The sequence below is a fragment of the Heptranchias perlo genome, chromosome 17, assembly GCF_035084215.1.
Source record: "Heptranchias perlo isolate sHepPer1 chromosome 17, sHepPer1.hap1, whole genome shotgun sequence".
NCBI classification, from domain to species: Eukaryota; Metazoa; Chordata; class Chondrichthyes; order Hexanchiformes; family Hexanchidae; genus Heptranchias; species Heptranchias perlo.
In genome coordinates, this window is record NC_090341.1 from 36,123,311 (window position 1) to 36,141,000 (window position 17,690).

The 17,690-nt window shown below is 40.2% G+C and overlaps 1 protein-coding gene across 5 annotated transcripts in view; it reads left to right on the forward strand.

Annotated features, from left to right (window-relative positions):
* LOC137334249 (microphthalmia-associated transcription factor-like) overlaps positions 1-17,690 on the forward strand; it is a 242,131-nt gene that overhangs the window by 132,959 nt on the left and 91,482 nt on the right. For all 5 annotated transcript variants that reach the window (XM_067998889.1, XM_067998891.1, XM_067998890.1 and 2 more), the window contains one exon: positions 15,176-15,413. In XM_067998889.1, coding sequence (XP_067854990.1) covers positions 15,176-15,413 — 238 coding nt within the window. The remainder of the gene's footprint in view (positions 1-15,175; positions 15,414-17,690) is intronic.

Sequence of the window (17,690 nt, forward strand, 5' to 3'; positions counted from 1 at the left end):
TTGGACATCCACTGTTTTTAACTTTTTACCATTTAGAAAGTATCCTGTTCTATCCTTTTTTGATCCAAAGTGGATGACCTCACATTTGCCTACATTGAATTCCATTTGCCACAGTTTTGCCCATTCACCTAATCTATCAATATCCCTTTGTAATTTTATGTTTTCATCTACACTGCTTACAATGCCACCAATCTTTGTGTCATCGGCAAACTTAGATATGATACTTTCTATGCCTTCATCTAAGTCGTTAATAAATATTGTGAATAATTGAGGCCCCAAGACAGATCCCTGCGGGACTCCACTAGTCACATCCTGCCAATGTGAGTACCTTCCCATTATCCCTACTCTCTGTCGCCTTTCGCTCAGCCAATTTCCTAACCAAGTCCGTACTTTTCCCTCGATTCCATGGGCTTTCTATCTTAGCTAACGGTCTCTTATGTGGGACCTTATCAAATGCCTTCTGGAAGTCCATATAAATAACATCCATTGACATTCCCCTGTCCACTACTTTAGTCACCTCTTCAAAAAATTCAATCAGGTTTGTCAGGCACGACCTACCTTTCACAAATCCATGCTGGCTCTCTCTGATTAACTGAAAATTCTCAAGGTGTTCAGTCACCTTATCCTTAATTATAGACTCCAGCAATTTCCCCACAATAGATGTTAGGCTAACTGGTCTATAATTCCCCGGATAGGATATGGGCAGCAGAGTTTTGGATTAATTGAAGTTTATGGAGGTGGAGGTTGGGAGGCTGGTCAGGAGAATATTGAAGTACTATAGACTAGAGGTGACAAAGGCAGATATGAAGGGTTTTAGTGGAGTGTTGGCAGAAAGGGCAGGAAAATGTAAATGCAGCTGCAGATCTCTGAGGCCTGTAGCTGAGTGTCTGGCCTTCAAGAACTATTGGCTGCTGATGGAGGTTACTTGTTAATATCCTGGCCGGTGGGGGGAAAGGGGTTTAAAAATACTGGAACAAGACTTGCCTGTCTATAGCCTGCCTCCTGAGACTCTGAAGACCCTTCGCACATGTTTTACTGGATGTTCCAATGCTGGGGTACTCAGCTGACAATGAAACAGAAAATGAGGTGGGGGGGCAGGGGTGGGGGCGTTGTAAATGTCCCATCCTGCCCCACTAGCAAGGGATTGTCAGGCCAGTGTCTACTGCAGCTGCAGGCCCAGCTCCACGGCTCTATGAAAGGTCTAGAAATCCAGAGTAACATAAAAGGGATAGAGATCTGGCAAATTCGGTGTCTGCCGTTTTTACACAACCTTCGCACCCAGTGGGCAAAGGATCAGGAAAATCAAGCCTTTCACATTTAGTAATTCTAATAAATGTTTTGTTTTGTTTACAATCCTTTGTTAGCCCTTTGCTTTCATCAAAAAAGTGCAAGAAGCTTCAAAACTAAGATTTTTTAAAATGATGCAGAGAAGTGTTTATAGGATCTACATAACTGCTAATAACTAGTGGTTACATGACTATTTAATCTGCTAGAATGCTCCTAATAGGATTGCATCTGCTTTTCAAATTTGAAGCAAGTTAAACTGTTGATTTCTTACTCAGCAAGTAAGCACTAAGGGAGAAGTGCAAATTGAGTTCTGGTATGATGTTGAAATAATAAACTGTGTTGGATAGCTTCATTTAAAAAGAATATTGTGATGAGAAGATTGCCAGGTTTTCATCTTATTCTAGAGACTGTGCACCAAACACCAATGTGATGATATGGGGCCTGATGATAACATTTCCTCCTATCACCTTGGACAAAAATAGCTGAATGGAATGCAACAACCTTGGTCACCCCTGCTGACTGGGGAAAGGTTACTGTTATGTAAGGGTAGCATGTGGAATTTAGAAGGTGAGACAGGAGGAAAAAGAATGATGTTGGTGAATAAAACATTTACATCGGATCTCAGGGAGGACTAAAGCTCCTGTAGCAGATGTGTCTGTAGCAGGGAGCTATTCTGTTGTTGGATCTTCTTGTCAAGAATGTTTGCTACACAGTATTACCATTATTGTAAAAGGAGAAAAACTGAAAATCAACCATGATCAGGTTTCTCTGTCTGAACACTATTCAATTCATTTGATGGCCTTGATAACGGGCAGTTGGAAAGGTTATCTGTAATCACCAGGCATGGTTCTATGACTATATATGCGGTAATTTTCAATGAATCTCGACACTCACCTGACGAAGGAGAAAGCCTCCGAAAGCTTGTGATTTTCAAATAAAACTGTTGGACTATGACCTGGTGTTGTAAGATTTCTTACAAATGATCAATTTGTGTCGAGGTGTATTCTAAAGAATATCTAGTAACTTTAGTTATCCATGGTTGGCCATATTCTGTTAGTATTCCATTTAACATTGTATTTTAATGCAGTTCTAGCCCAGTGTTGTCCAATATGTTAGCCATTAGCCACGTGTGGTTAATTGGGAATCCAGATGTGGCTAATTGAATTTCTGATTAGTAAATAAAAAAATGAGTAATGCGCACCATTGTTGAGCATGTAATGTTAATAATCATATTTGTAGGGTGTATGCATGTGTTCTTTAACCTTTTTTGAGCATTTGTTGGTAAAATGGTAAGACCAAAAGCAAAATCTGCAAGTGTTCTAGTCCAACTCTGAATGCAGGCAGACGTTGTAATAGGTGGACAGAGATACTGTGAATTTGTATCATAGAAGTGAGGAATTAGTCTGTGTTTTTGATGTTCTAGTAGGAGAACAGGAAGATATCAGTATGGGGTTAGTCTTCCTGTCCCCAAGCTAGCATTTCTGATCTCCATACATATGATATGTTGATTGTTAGAGATCTCAGTGCTCAAGTAAAATAGGATTATAAAAGATAGTATCCTCTTATTGAATGATACAGTATTATTGATGCCAGAAATGACAGCATTGACTACTGTGATTTCTGTTTCATTAAGAACAGTTTGTTGCAGACTTAATTCTCTTACCTAGTCACTTCTACTATGTCTCTTGCATTAAGCATGTCATGAGTGATCAAGAATTTTGATCTTCCTTTTTTGGAATTTTAAGGCTGCCGTGTACAAGGAGGCTGGAAAGATGGGATGTAGCCTTGACTGGATGGAGATGGTTGAGAAGAAATTGAAAGTAGGAAAAGGTCATAAGAATGGTAAAAAACATCACAGACTGAGTATAACTGAGGTTTAATCAGCAGGTACTGATAGAAAAAGATGTGCAATGCAGTCTGAAGGAAAATATAAGGAAAGAAAAATTCTTGTGCTGTAAAATTCTGAAGTCTTTTTGAGTCCGCAGTAAGTAGTATGGTAGCTGTTTATTTTCTTGGGAAGCATGTCCAGATCCTCAGCAACAGTAAAAGTAAAAGCTCAGCAACAGTGGCAATATTTTTATGCAATCCTGGATATATAGACCCAAGTTGCTGAAGAGGTATTGCTCAGGTAACTGCCGGAGAGCAGTCGGTGAATGGAAAGGAAATCAGACTGCCTTCTCTGGAGGAGCTACAAAATGCAACTTTTGAGATTAAAAATGGCAAGGCATAGATATTGACCCAGAGGATACAATGGAGCTCAGTCTCTGTTATCTCTGTAGAAATAGTTTGTCACCACTTGATTTGAAAAATGCAGTGCATTTTAAATGATGGTTCCAGGGAATATTTAAATAGATTCTCACGGCCAAATTAAATGATCCAGTCAACAAGAAGCACCTGCAAAAGCTTGCGGCTTCTTGAAGGGCCAAAAAAATAACAACTTTGTGAACAAGTTGCAATTTGTTAAGGTACACACTGAAGCTGCTCTGACACACGGAGCTTCATATGTGGGCTTCAAAGATTTTATTTTTATGCAATAAATAACTCTTATAAGGTACCATAAGTCCATTTTCAATTTGTAATAGTTATGCTGATTGACCACTGATCCTTGACGGCTCCTGATCCTATGTGAAAGTTCCCCTGGAGTACACATTTTCAGACCTGTATGAGGTAAAATAGGGAGATTTTGTAAGATTGCATGGACTATTATATAGGTCCAAAACTTAGATGCAAGTTAGAGGACCGGGTTTTCGGAGTGCATGCTTTTGGTGTGGAGCCTTGCTCACCAGGAGTGCATTTTGGGAAACTGCAGGTGTGCTCCACATAATGTTTTGACCATAAATGTAAAGAGAAAAGTTTGCATTATGGGAAAAAAACAATCACAGTAGATGATAGATTTTGTTTCTTTGGTGATGGTGTGGGCTTAAAATAGGTATATAAAAATATCAAATCTGATAGCAGATATCTAAGCTGTGAATGAAAGAGCAGGAAACAATGACTAGGAAGTTGTGTTAGATAAGAAAGCAACAATGGAGCCATTGACTGTTTCAAACGTAAACTGCAATGAGTTCAATTGAAATTAATATCATTAATGAGTAGGAGATAATTTCAAGATGAACGTCAATGTGATTAAGTAGGAAATATATTGGCATAAGGGATGAGCATAAGTGTTTCAAGTGATATTGGAGAGTATGATGGAGTAAAACACGAAAGGAAGCTAAAGCTCAATAAGATGAGAATTAGGAAGAAAAAAGGAAAACTTGTAAACAAATTACTACAGACAGTAAAGGGATGCTAAGAAACAGCAGGACAGTTAACATCTGAGAAGAAAGGTTTTGGGTATACCCTTTATCAAGACCCATCCCAAACCATTAATCTATCTTTCAACCTACTGACTAATATGCATTTTATGTGTTTCTTTCAGATTTCTAGCAGTCCAAATTTTCTTTTTGTATCAGTGCTAAGTAATATTGTATTTGTAGGCGGGCGAACATTAAAAACACATATCACTGAACTCAATGATCCTGCTTACTACCATTGATGAAGGTTATGAAAAGCAAAGGTAGATGATCTTGCAAAAATTGTTCATTAGACAATAATAAACACACTGTTAATGACAAGTATAGTAACCTGATTTTTTTTTTTATTCGTTCATGGGATGTGGGCGTCACTGGCTAGGCCCGCATTTATTGCCCATCCCTAATTGCCCTTGAGAAGGTGGTGGTGAGCTGCCTTCTTGAACTGCTGCAGTCCATGTGATGAAGGTTCTCCCACAGTGCTGTTGGGTCGGGAGTTCCAGGATTTTGACCCAGTGACGATGAAGGAACGGCGATATATTTCCAAATCGGGATGGTGTGTGACTTGGAAGGGAACGTGCAGGTGATGGTTTTCCCATATGCCTGCTGCCCTTGTCCTTCTGGGTGGTAGAGGTTGTGGGTTTGGGAGGTGCTGTCGAAGAAGCCTTGGCGAGTTGCTGCAGTGCATCCTGTGGATGGTACACACTGCAGCCGCTGTGCGCCGGCGGTAAAGGGAGTGAATGTTTAGGGTGGTGGATGGGGTGCCAATCAAGCGGGCTGCTTTGTCCTGGATGGTGTCGAGCTTCTAAAGTGTTGTTAGAGCTGCACTCATCCAGGCAAGTGGAGAGTATTCCATCACACTCCTGACTTGTGCCTTGTAGATGGTGGAAAGGCTTTGGATAGTCAGGAGGTGAGTCACTCGCCGCAGAATACCCAGCCTCTGACCTACGCTTATAGCCACAGTATTTATATGGCTGGTCCAGTTAAGTTTCTGGTCAAGGTGACCCCCACGATGTTAATGATGGGGGATTCGGAGATGGTAATGCCGTTGAATGTCAAGGGGAGATGGATAGACTCTCTCTTGTTGGAGATGGTCATTGCCTGGCACTTGTCTGGCGCGAATGTTACTTGCCACTTATCAGCCCAAGCCTGGATATTGTCCAGGTCTTGCTGCATGCGGGCATGGACTGCTTCATTATCTGAGGGGTTGCAAATGGAACCGGACACTGTGCAATCATCAGCGAACATCCCCATTTCTGACCTTATGATGGAGGGAAGGTCATTGATGAAGCAGCTGAAGATGTTTGGGCCTAGGACACTGCCCTGAGGAACTCCTGCAGCAATGTCCTGGGGCTGAGATTATTGGCCTCCAACAGCCACTACCATCTTCCTTTGTGCTAGGTATGATTCCAGCCACTGGAGAGTTTTCCTCCTGATTCCCATTGACTTCAATTTTACTAGGGCTCCTTGGTGCCACACTCGGTCAAATGCTGCCTTGATGTGAAGGGCAGTCACTCTCACCTCACCTCTGGAATTCAGCTCTTTTGTTCATATTTGGACCAAGGATGTAATGAGGTCTGGTGCTGAGTGGTCCTTGCGGAACCCAAACTGAGCATCGGTGAGTAGGTTATTGGTGAGTAAGTGCTGCTTGATAGCACTGTCGACAACACTTTCCATCACTTTGCTGATGATTGAGAGTAGACTGATGGGGCGGTAATTGGCCGGATTGGATTTGTCCTGCTTTTTGTGAACAGGACATAGCTGGGCAATCTTCCACATTGTCGGGTAGATGCCAGTGTTGCAGCTGTACTGGAACTGTTTGGCTAGATGCGCGGCTAGTTCTGGAGCACAAGTCTTCAGCACTACAGCCGGGATGTTGTTGGGGCCCATAGCCTTTGCTGTATCCAGTGCACTCAGCCATTTCTTGATATCGCGTGGAGTGAATCGAACTGGCTGAAGACTGGCTTCTGTGATGGTGGGGATATCGGGAGGAGGCCAAGATGGATCATCCACTCGGCACTTCTGGCTGAAGATAGTTGCAAACGCTTCAGCCTTGTCTTTTGCAGTCACTTGCTGGACTCCACCATCATTGAGGATGGGGATGTTTACAGAGCCTCCTCCTCCCGTTAGTTGTTTAATTGTCCACCACCATTCATGACTGGATGTGGCAGGACTGCAGAGCTTTGATCTGATCCGTTGGTTGTGGAATCGCTTAGTTCTGTCTATAGCATGTTGCTTCTGCTGTTTAGCACGCATATAGTCCTGAGTTGCAGCTTCACCAGGTTGGCACCTCTTTTTTAGGTACGCCTGGTGCTGCTACTGGCATACTCTTCTACACTCCTCATTGAACCAGGGTTGATCCCCTGGCTTGTTGGTAATGGTTACAGATTGTGCTAGAATACAATTCTGCTGCTGATAGCCCACAGCGCCTCATGACTGCCCAGTTTTGAGCTGCTAGATCTGTTCTGAATCTATCCCATTTAGCATGATGATAGTGCCACACAACACGTTGGATGGTGTCCTCAGTGCGAAGGCGGAACTTCGTCTCCATGAGGACTGTGCGGTGGTCACTCCTGCCAATACTGTCATGGACAGATGCATCTGTGACAGGTAGATTGGTGAGGACGAGGTCAAGTAGGTTTTTTCCTCGTGTCCCTCAGTAGTGGTGCTACCGAGCCACTCTTGGTGATGGACATTGAAGTCTCTCACCCAGAGTACATTCTGTGCCCTTGCTACCCTCAGTGCTTCCTCCAAGTGGTGCTCAACATGGAGGAGGACTGATTGAGAACAACATGTCTAATTGTATAACCTACCTAATAATATGGCTTTATCCAGCAGTCTGTTGGTTGATGGTCCTTCTACTTTAAGAGACAGGAAGGGGTGGCAGTATGGTGTATGGAAGGGTCACTTTAGCTTGTCACAAACTGAAAAGAGTTTATGTCTATCCTCTAACTGATCTATTATTTTCCGTTTATATATAATATAGACCCGGATTCTTTTTCAAAAAAGGAAGTTCAGTTAAGTGAACCTTTAGTTTACACAACATTCCAATTTTCAGTTGTTTAAACTTTTTTTGGGATGAATAAGAACTTAAGAAATTGAACTGAATTCAACATTTCCCAGATCAGTTAATTCTCTCATTTGTTCTCTATTGTTTTGGACACAGAAAGATTACAGATTCTTTTGTCCTGTCTTACATACTTTTCCTTAGAAAAGATGAGCTTTTTTTGCTTATTGATCTGTAGCCTTTGTCTTATCCCATCTTAATCACACCAAAAGATTGTTCTTTTCTGCACATGACCTGAACACTGCAGAAACTAACACGGTCAAAGTTGTTCTGGTATTGTTTAATCCTCTTTATTACAACTGATTGCTTTGGAACATTAATATTGACTGGAGTAGGCTAACTCTGCAGTATAATAACTTATTGTAGATGCGACTGAGTACACTATTTATCTGTTACTCTAGATTTAAATAAATCACACAAAAGGGTAAGGCGTTTCTAAATGCCGCTTATCCAGAATATTTTAAGTAGATCAGGGTTTGAAGTGTATCTTGAAATGAGTTTCTTTTTAGCCTGATGGAAATAACTCCCTCAAGAATTTGGAATGTTAAGTTTATTGCATAATATGCAATCAAAGAATGCCTTCGACATAACTGCAATTTGCTGCAACCTTTAAAAGTATTTTTGTTGTAAAACGCAGCAGTGTATAATATCCCTCTGAGATGTTCCATGAAAATGGTGATCATTGTGCACAATTTCAAACTCGTAATGTTGAGGGAAATTTTGATTTGTTTGACAACCCTAAACATTGGTGTCAAGATGCACTTCGTGACTATAATAATTTATGCAGTGACTTAGGAGCTAATTAGTCCGATTATTCAGCAGCCGCATTTGTTGTAGCACAGAGGTTTGTCCCCTCATTTTATGAAAAGGATTAGTGACTTGGGGAATTATTCAAACTGACAGATCTTGAATAGAAAGAAAGCTTTTATTTTTGTGGATGGTGTGCACCAAAAAAATCAGTGTTGTCTGTTAATGGTTGGAATATCTGTTGTGGAAAGAAAAGTTTTTTTAAAACTAAAAGTGGGGTTAGATGTATTACTTTTGTTTCCTGTAATTCAATTTCTTAATTGTACATATTTCTACTGAAAAATAATATATAAGTAACAATGGAAGAAATAGAGGACCAAGATCAGAGCCAAGTAGGCTCTGAGTGCCCCGCGGAAGTGCTCGGGATGCCTGCCTAAAACAGGTGTTCGACCCCTACAATATGGTAATCAGAGGTCTAACACCTGTTTTAGGACCACCGCTGAGAACACCCACCATCCAAGTTCCCCTCCAAGCCACACACATCCTGATTTGGACATATATCGCCAATCCTTCATTGTTGCTGGGTCAAAATCCTGGAACTCCCTACCTAACAGCACTGTGGGAGTACCTTCACCACATGGAGTGCAGTGGTTCAAGAAGAAGGCTCATCACCACCTCCTGAAGGGCAACTACAGATGGGCAATAAAAGCTGGCCTTGCCAGCGACACCCTCATCCCGAGAATGAATTTTAAAAAAAATTCAGAAACTGGGTTGCGCTTGCTCCGCTCAGTTTTTCTGCATTTACCTCAGTCAGAGCAAGGGACCGTTGGAGGCTGCCGGAGAACAGATAAGATTTTTGTTGTTTTTAATTACCTTAATATGGAGCCAGGAGAAGCAGGAGTGCTACTTCTGGTTCCACAGCATTACTGTGGGCTGCTGCTGGTCTGTGCTCGCCCTCTTATTCGCTTCTTAGGACTCCAAGCTGGCCAATTTTGGAAAGGCCCCGACCAGCAAGCTGCATCAGGATTTCTGATTGGCGTCCGCAGCTCGCCGGTTTAATGGAAATAAGGCTCACTGGCCAATTTGGATCAAGCTTTTGACCATTGTCTCTGGACGTGCGTTCCAGATGCGCCGTTCACTTTGCACCGGTTCCCGGCTCAAAACCAATTTCTCTGTCTCTGACATTTTAACAGTCATTTAAGCTGTGTTTAAAATGTTGGAGAGGAATTTGTGTGAGTGCATTAAGAGTTCATGCTATCACATTGCCAACAGTAATTTCAATACTAATAATTCTGAAAGGAAACATAATGTCTGTGAAGCAGCAAAGGCTATAACAAGGCTACATATAGTATATGTGGATACAGTTACATTATGAAAATATAATTTGAGCAATATGTTTGAATAGGTCATTATAAAATCATTATTACTTTGTAATGGTGCACAAATGACCCAATTTGACCGTAACAGATATATTGTATCACTCTAATTATGATTACATTGTTTTAAGAGGCTATAATAGTAAACTAATTTTTCATTTTATATTTTAATTTTCTTCATTTTATAGAAAGGAAAAATTGATATAAGAATGATGTATTAGTTATAAAATAGCTCATTACCTTTAAAATCCTTAGCAGCATGTACAGTTTTTGTTTATGATAGAATGACTATATTATAAAACGTACATGCACACTGATTTATTCAATATATGTAGAGTTATTAGTAGTTATGTGATGCCAGTCGATTTAAAAATAAAATTTTTGCTGTTTTTGTCACAGTGATTGATTTTTCACTTACTGTTGTGATGTAATTGACTTCTCACCTGCCATTATATTAAATAGATGCGTGATATACACTAACCCAATCATCTCACACTAATAGGGATCTTAACTGCTTAAGATATGACATTTTAAAGATGCATCTTAGTCATCCAAACTGTCCAATGAAATTGCAGCATACTTTTATGTGGTTCTTACTCCCAGACCTGAAAGTAGCAACCTTTGACCTTTGTATTCAATACCCTCAGTTTTTTTATAACTGCCTAAAGGGAGAGCCCAGATATAACCATTTGGGGCATTGGATCATTTTGGTTAATTACAAACAATTTTTACTGGCTCACGTCGTTGAATTAGGTTTTTAAAACTGCGTTAAGTATAAATTTTTATATTCAAAACTGATCAAAATGATTCTGACAACAATGCAGAAATTGAAAAATAAAATGGAGCAGTTTAAATATTTCTTTTTGTATTGTTATCTTTTGGCAATAGTTCTAGGAATGGAGTACAAGGACTATGCCTTTGCAGGAGTAGCATCTGTAGATTACGAATAGGACTAGTCTGCTTATCAGACATCAACAGTACTTACACTGGACCAAGATCATGTTTTAGTGGATGAACCTCAGTAATTTACTGTACATATGTTGCTCTTATTTTTTCTTTTGTTAAATGTACCAGCATGCAAATGTGTCGAGACAAATTCCAGGTACAGATATGTACCACTTTCCAGATTCTTTGTAACTTAGTATTGGTATAATCAGTACTATTATAGGGTGAAACTATGGGTGTAAACAAAGTAGTTGTTTGTCCTATTGTATATTCATGTAAACTAACGATATCTCATAATGAACTGGTATCATATAAAAGTATTTTAAAATGGATTCTATATAATACTATGATGACATTTTCAATCTTGTGTTCAAAATGTTAGTGTATCAGTGCTTGATAATTCATTTTACTGCCTTAGAATGCAATTTTTTTTTACAGAACTCCACGTAGAAATTGACCACAGGAGAATACTTCTAATTATTTTGCTGCTGCTGTCACCTACAAAATTAGAAATGTCTAGCACTGCTCAATGTCATGTTAAGAAGACTGTGGCATTTTAAGGAAATGATTTGTGTGAAACAATATGCTATAAATGACACAATCTTCAAACCTGATAAAGTTTGCAATATTTGTGAATGGACTAGCAAACATAAATATATTAGAAGAAACAGAATTCTTGGTTCCCAATATATGAACACAGTGAAGGGCTAAACCAAGAAAAGCTTTAAATAGAAACATTACCCCTGCTTTAATGTTGATTCAATATTTTGGGCATGGAGTTTGTGGTGTGACAATTGAATGCTGATCAGAAATGGATGCCTCATTATGGATTTTTTAAAATTGGGCTTCTGTACCAAAGCCAATATGTTAGTAGTAAACATAGTAAAATACATTTCATTTCAAGCTCTTGGTTGGGGGTTACTGTTTAAATGAATTAGCCCTATAGTTCACTCCTTAAACATTGGCTTCTCTGCTGGAGGTTTGTTTTGATACACCTGCAGATTCAATGCACCCCTATTTTATTGAGGGGAGGTTATACAGGTGAGCCATAGGTCCTCTTGATGAATCATTTTAGGGCAAAGCATCTCTTTGAAATATGCACTTGGTATCTTGTAAATTTTTTTTAGAAAAGTGTTGATATCATAAATATTTTTTCAAATTGATTAACAAGTCCAGCAGATGCAAACTTTATATTTTACCTTTATTCCTCTGCCTATCATTTAAAAATAATTTTAAAAGCATCGCTTGCATTTGCTTGAGCCATGCAAGGTTCCTTGGTTAAGAGGGTGGCTTGGTGACAAAGCCCCAGGCCTCAGCTGGTGTTACTGTTACTGGCCAGTAGGTGATGTATGACACTGTCCCAGGTTAATTTGCCTTACGCAGTCTCCCTTTGGGTGAGCACGTTTAGTTTGGTTCTTCCCCTGACAGCTTGGTTTAGATTGGGGAACTAGATGTGTGGGGAAACACACCCATGAGCATTTGCCCTGCCAACCCTTGGAACATTAGAAGTCAAATTTTATTGGGGAATTTTAACCCTCCCTGCCCGGTGGAAACTGGATTGGGGGGGTGGGAGTTGTGGTTGCAGTTAAAATGGAAATGGGGAATTACCCACTCGCTTCCTGCCCCAATCTGGACAACTGCAATTTTAAATTACAGGCGGCAAGGGCATCCACCGGAATCCCGCGGGGTCCTTCTTTAAATGTGCAGATCGAACTCTGATGATATCATTAGGGTCCGACTGCTGTTTTTACCTGAGACCTGAGTGGGGGAGCAGGGATGACTTCCCTGCCAGGGGAGAGCTGTTGGGAGCTGCATCAAGGGCCAGAAGAGACCCACTAAGTTTTAAAAATTTATTTGACGTTTCCTGTGGGCCAGGAGGAGGACTCCAGTATCCCCCCTGATCTACTTACCTTGTGCCGGGGACAGTTTTCCCAGGTCCCCGGGCCATCCAATTTTAAGGGCCAGGGAGCTGCTCACTGCAAACTATTGAGCCCCAACCATTAAAATTCGTCAAGCTTTCCTGGTGCTGCTCCCAGATGGGCCAACCGTTCGCTAGACCGCATTCCCGCCCGGGAGTTAAAATCACCTCCAATATCTATAATGTTTTAGATTTTTGACCAGCAAGTCTGTGCAGACTAGTAACCAGACTTATACAGCTTTAGTACGAGGTGTGTAACTGAGCTTAACATCTGTTCATTGTCAGCGGTATTGTTTGGCAAGTAACAAAACAATAGCACAGTAATTGACAGAAGTTAGCCTGGCTATCTGATATACTGGTGCCTGCAGAATTGTTTTGGTACTTTGTTTAACTGTTTCAGAACAAAACACTTCCATTCATGCTATGTGCAACTGAGAACGTTGTATATTACCTAATAACAGTGGTCATTGCTTCATAATCATTTTTTAAAAAATCCCTCAAAGGTTTTTCAGCCTGCTACTACCTCATTTTGTACATAGGAACAGGAGTCATTGCTTGTCCAACATCCAGTACTGGATGAGCAAAAATTTTCTCTGACTAAATATTGGGAAGACCAAAGCCATTGTCTTTGGTCCCGCCACAATATCCGTTCCCTAGCCACTGACGCCATCCCTTTCCCTGGCCACTGTCTGAGGTTGAACCAGACCGTCTGCAACCTTGGTGTCCTATTTGATCATGAGATGAGTTTCCGACCACATATCCGCTCCATCACCAAGACCGCCTACTTCCACCTCCTGTAACATCGCCCATCTCCGCCCCTGCCTCGGCTCATTTGCTGCTGAAACCCTCATCAATGCCCTTGTTACCTCTATGCTTGACTATTCCAATGCTCTCCTGGCTGGCCTCCCATCTTCCACCCTCCATAAACTTGAGCTCGTCCGAAACACTGCTGCCCTTATCCTAACCCACGCTAAGTCCCGTTCACCCATCACCCCTGTGGTCGCTGACCTACATTGGCTCCCAATATGACAACACCTCCATTTTAAAATTCTCTTCCTTGTTTTCCAATCCCTCTATGTCCTTGCCCCTCCCTATCCCTGTAATCTTCTCCAGCCCTACAACCCTCCGAGATCGCTGTGTTCCTCCAACTCTGGCCTCTTGCGCATTCCCAATTTTAATCGCTCCACCATTGGCAGCCATGCCTTCAACTGCCTAGGTCCTAAGCTCTGGCATTCCCTCCCTAAACCTCTCCGACTCTCTCCCTCTCTCCTCCTTTTAAGACGCACCTTAAAACCTACCTTTTTGACCAAGCTTTTGGTCATTTGTCCTAATACCTCCTTATGTGGCTCGGTGTCAAATTTTGTTTGATAATCGCTCCTATGAAGCGCCTTGGGACTTTTTACTACGTTAAAGGCACTATATAAATGCAAGTTGTTTTTGTTGTTGATGATGGTAAGTTCTCTTAACATTCTGGTGAAACTGCGCTGCACTCCTTCCTAAGACAACATATCCTTTCTAAGGTGCGGTGCCCAGAACTGTACACCGTACTCCAGATGTGACCTAACCAGGGCTTTGTATAGCTGTAGCAAAACTTCCTCCCCTTTATATTCTAGCCCTTTAGTTATAAAGACTAACATTCCATTAGCCTTTTTGATTATTTTTTGTACCTGACTGCTACATTTTGGTGATATGTGTAGATGGACCCCTAAATCTTGATGGACCTCCACTGTTCCTAGCTGAGATTTTTTGCGGCTTTTAAAGTTTATACTTCAGTATTATATCTTAAAGGACTCAGTTATCGTAATTTAAATGATCCATGTATATTTCTGGGTTAAGACACTTCGGTGATGGTTTGCTGATTTTTATTTTTAATACTTTTATCCAGATTTTCTTCATTTCAGGAGAGTTCAAAGGTTTGAAGCAAATGTCACCAATACAATAAATAATAGGTTAGATGGCTATGTTGATTATTATTTCATTGTGTTAAAAATCATCTGCTCTGTATGAATACTTTGTGACATTTTGGATGATATTCTCAAGGTAACTTTTGTTAAAGGGATGAAGAGGAGGATGGTCCAACTTGCTTTGACTAGGCTCAACTTTTGTAGTTTAAATAATGTTTTAAAGAGCCACATGGGTAGATTCTATTTGGTTTCTTGAACAAGATACAACCGTGCAGATTCCATTGCAGATGTATTTCACAACACAAAACATTTTTTTTAGAATTTTCATGTATCAGGATTCATGAAGAACAATTTAAAACATGTATTCAACTTTTACATTTAACCCTCTAAAGATCGTCTTCAAATCTTAGCAGCTATTCAGCTAAATGTGGCCTGCATGGAAAAAAATCACCTTGAAACAATGTAGGTTGCATATTGTCAAACTGTATGTTCTAGCTCTTAAATTTTTGTCAATAATAATCTGAGTCGCCAGCACATTAAGTGAGTCGTGTCCTCCAGCTAACAAGCATATTTTTGTGCTCATCCGTTCTTATCTTCTAATAGAAGTCTGTTTTCTCCATTATTGGTTTCCACCACAGCAATTCATCAGAGCAGCAAGGATCAGCTAAACCCCCATTAACCTCCTCCAATATGACATCACGAATACTGCTACGACAGCAGCTCATGCGCGAGCAAATGCAGGAGCAGGAACGACGAGAGCAGCAGCAACAGCAGCAGGCAGCACAGTTCATTCAGCAGCGAGTGCCAGTCAGCCAGACACAGGCCATCAACGTCAGCGTCCCCACAAATACCCAGGTGCCAATGGAAGTCCTCAAGGTATAGCTTAATCATTTATGTCTGTATTCCTTATCAGACTGTATTACCTGAGATATCAGACGGTTTGAAGAGATGTTCTGTAAGGCTATGAAGTGAATATTATTCTCCCTAATTTAAATTAAGCAGATGAGCAGCAGGAGAATTATACACAGTACAAACATTTTTAACTCTTTATAGTTAATGCATCGTGACAATCATAAGCATACATGCAGTCTCTCTACAATGCAATGTAGCATTAAATATTTACTGTCCTTGAAAATGATAACAGGTTAAATTTGATTTAAAAACAGCTGCTGCATTCATTTTAAAAGTTTTTTTTTGGAAAGTACTTTTTGAACATTTTCTCAGATGCTCGGAATTGAAGCTCTTCACAGAAACTACTGCACTATCTAATACATGCTGGGCTTTCAACTCTTTGCCAGTGGTCACATTTAATCCTATTTCCTCCAATGAGTTGACGTCTTCTAATAGCCCTGATTCTTCATCAGACAGGGAACTGCAGGAGCTTGTTAGTATCTCCCTATTATGGGGGATATAGTAAATACCTTCCTAATTACCAGAGGATCTTGATTTGGGTAATACAAGAATTTTGATTTTTCTTGTTGCGAATCTGCATTTAGATCCAAATATTTGAACTGTCACTTGAAACGTTTAGACTTTGATGATTTATTTAATTTTCCTTATAACATTGTATAATGAAAGAACTTAACAAAATAGGAACAACAATAAAATGGTTAATTTCACAATGGCTGAATAATAGCTCCATTATTCAGCTGCTCTGTGCATCAGGTCTTTGATCAATTTTATGGTTACTGAAGCTCGTCAAAAGAATGAAGTGCCAAAATGACTCCCTTCTGGTCTCATCTCTTCTCTGTTTAATTTGCTATTTAGAGGAGTTTTTTTCAGGCGGGGGGGAGAAAGGGGTTATTCAATGTTTCTAATTATGTAAAGCTTCATCTTTAAATAATAAGATTTGGATATTTTGTTACCGTTGGTTCAAAACCTGCTTTCAGTTTTGTAAAATCAGATGTGGTTTGTCCCATTTGAATGAGTGACATCCAGGAAGGTAAAACAACTTTGCATGCTTTGAATTTTATTTTATTGTTATATTTCCCATTCTGATCTCTGGAAAATGGTCCAGTAAATAATTCAGGTTTGTATAAGTTGGGCAATATTTGTGATCTGAACTTCTTAAACAAAGGTGTTGTTGTTTTGTTCCAGCTGAAGTTGGTCACAGACTTTGAATATCATTTTGTTCAGCCTAATTTCCACTACAATCCTGTCCGTGAGTAGTAAAATCTCAACTTTCTATTGAAAGTAAACTGTGATCATTTTCTTTCATAAAAACTTAAATGGAATCAAAACAAATTATTTTAAAGTCCATGTACGAAGGATTGTAGGGGAGATTTTGGTGAAGAAAATCTATAAAGATATCTACAATTGAGTTTCAAAGCTGTATTGCATTCTGACGAATTCCAAGAATGGAACATAAGATTCCTCTGATGGCCTAGCTGCTTGAGGCAATTCATGGCTAATCCAGAAAGTTCTAAGTCTGATTCCTGGCCTACGCTGAGTTAGTTTATCTCAGCCAGGTGGTGATAGGGCATTACAGTTGGCCTCTGGGTTAGGCAGAGAGAAGTTAAGAGCTGCTGATTGATTCCAGCACCTCCTGTTGGAAGTGCACACGAGGAGACACTGGGCAAGGACAAGATCATGGTGCCATCCACGGCCAAATAGCCTACTGACACACTCACAGTCTAGACTCACATAAATATTGGTTTCTTGGGCAAGATATCAGAGGGTATCTAGTATGTGTGGAAATGTATCGCAGTAAGGCAGGGAGGTGAGAAAATTGGAAAGATAAAATGAAAGACAAGTGCTTTATGAAAGTTAGTCAGAACTACCAGGTTCTGCAGCCTTAAATCTCATTGGAATGTTATGTAGCATGGATAGTTTTCTAAAAAAAAATGTTTTTTAAATGGGGATGCTTGCATGGCAAATTTAGTGTGATGTATGTGAACGAATAGTGGAGACATCTGTGATGTCTAACCTGGCGGTCCATAGTATTGTATGATGAGCACTGAGTCTTTTTTAAAATCAGTGGATTTCAAATGATTAAATACATATTATTAATGCTTTGTTCACTGTGAACAAGTTTACTTGTTTAGGTGAGTTTTTTTCTCCTAGGGACTGCTGACAATATGCTCATTTGGTGGAGCTGCGTCCTCTTTTGTGTTGCTACTTGTCAAGCAGTGACCTGATTGCACCATGGTAACA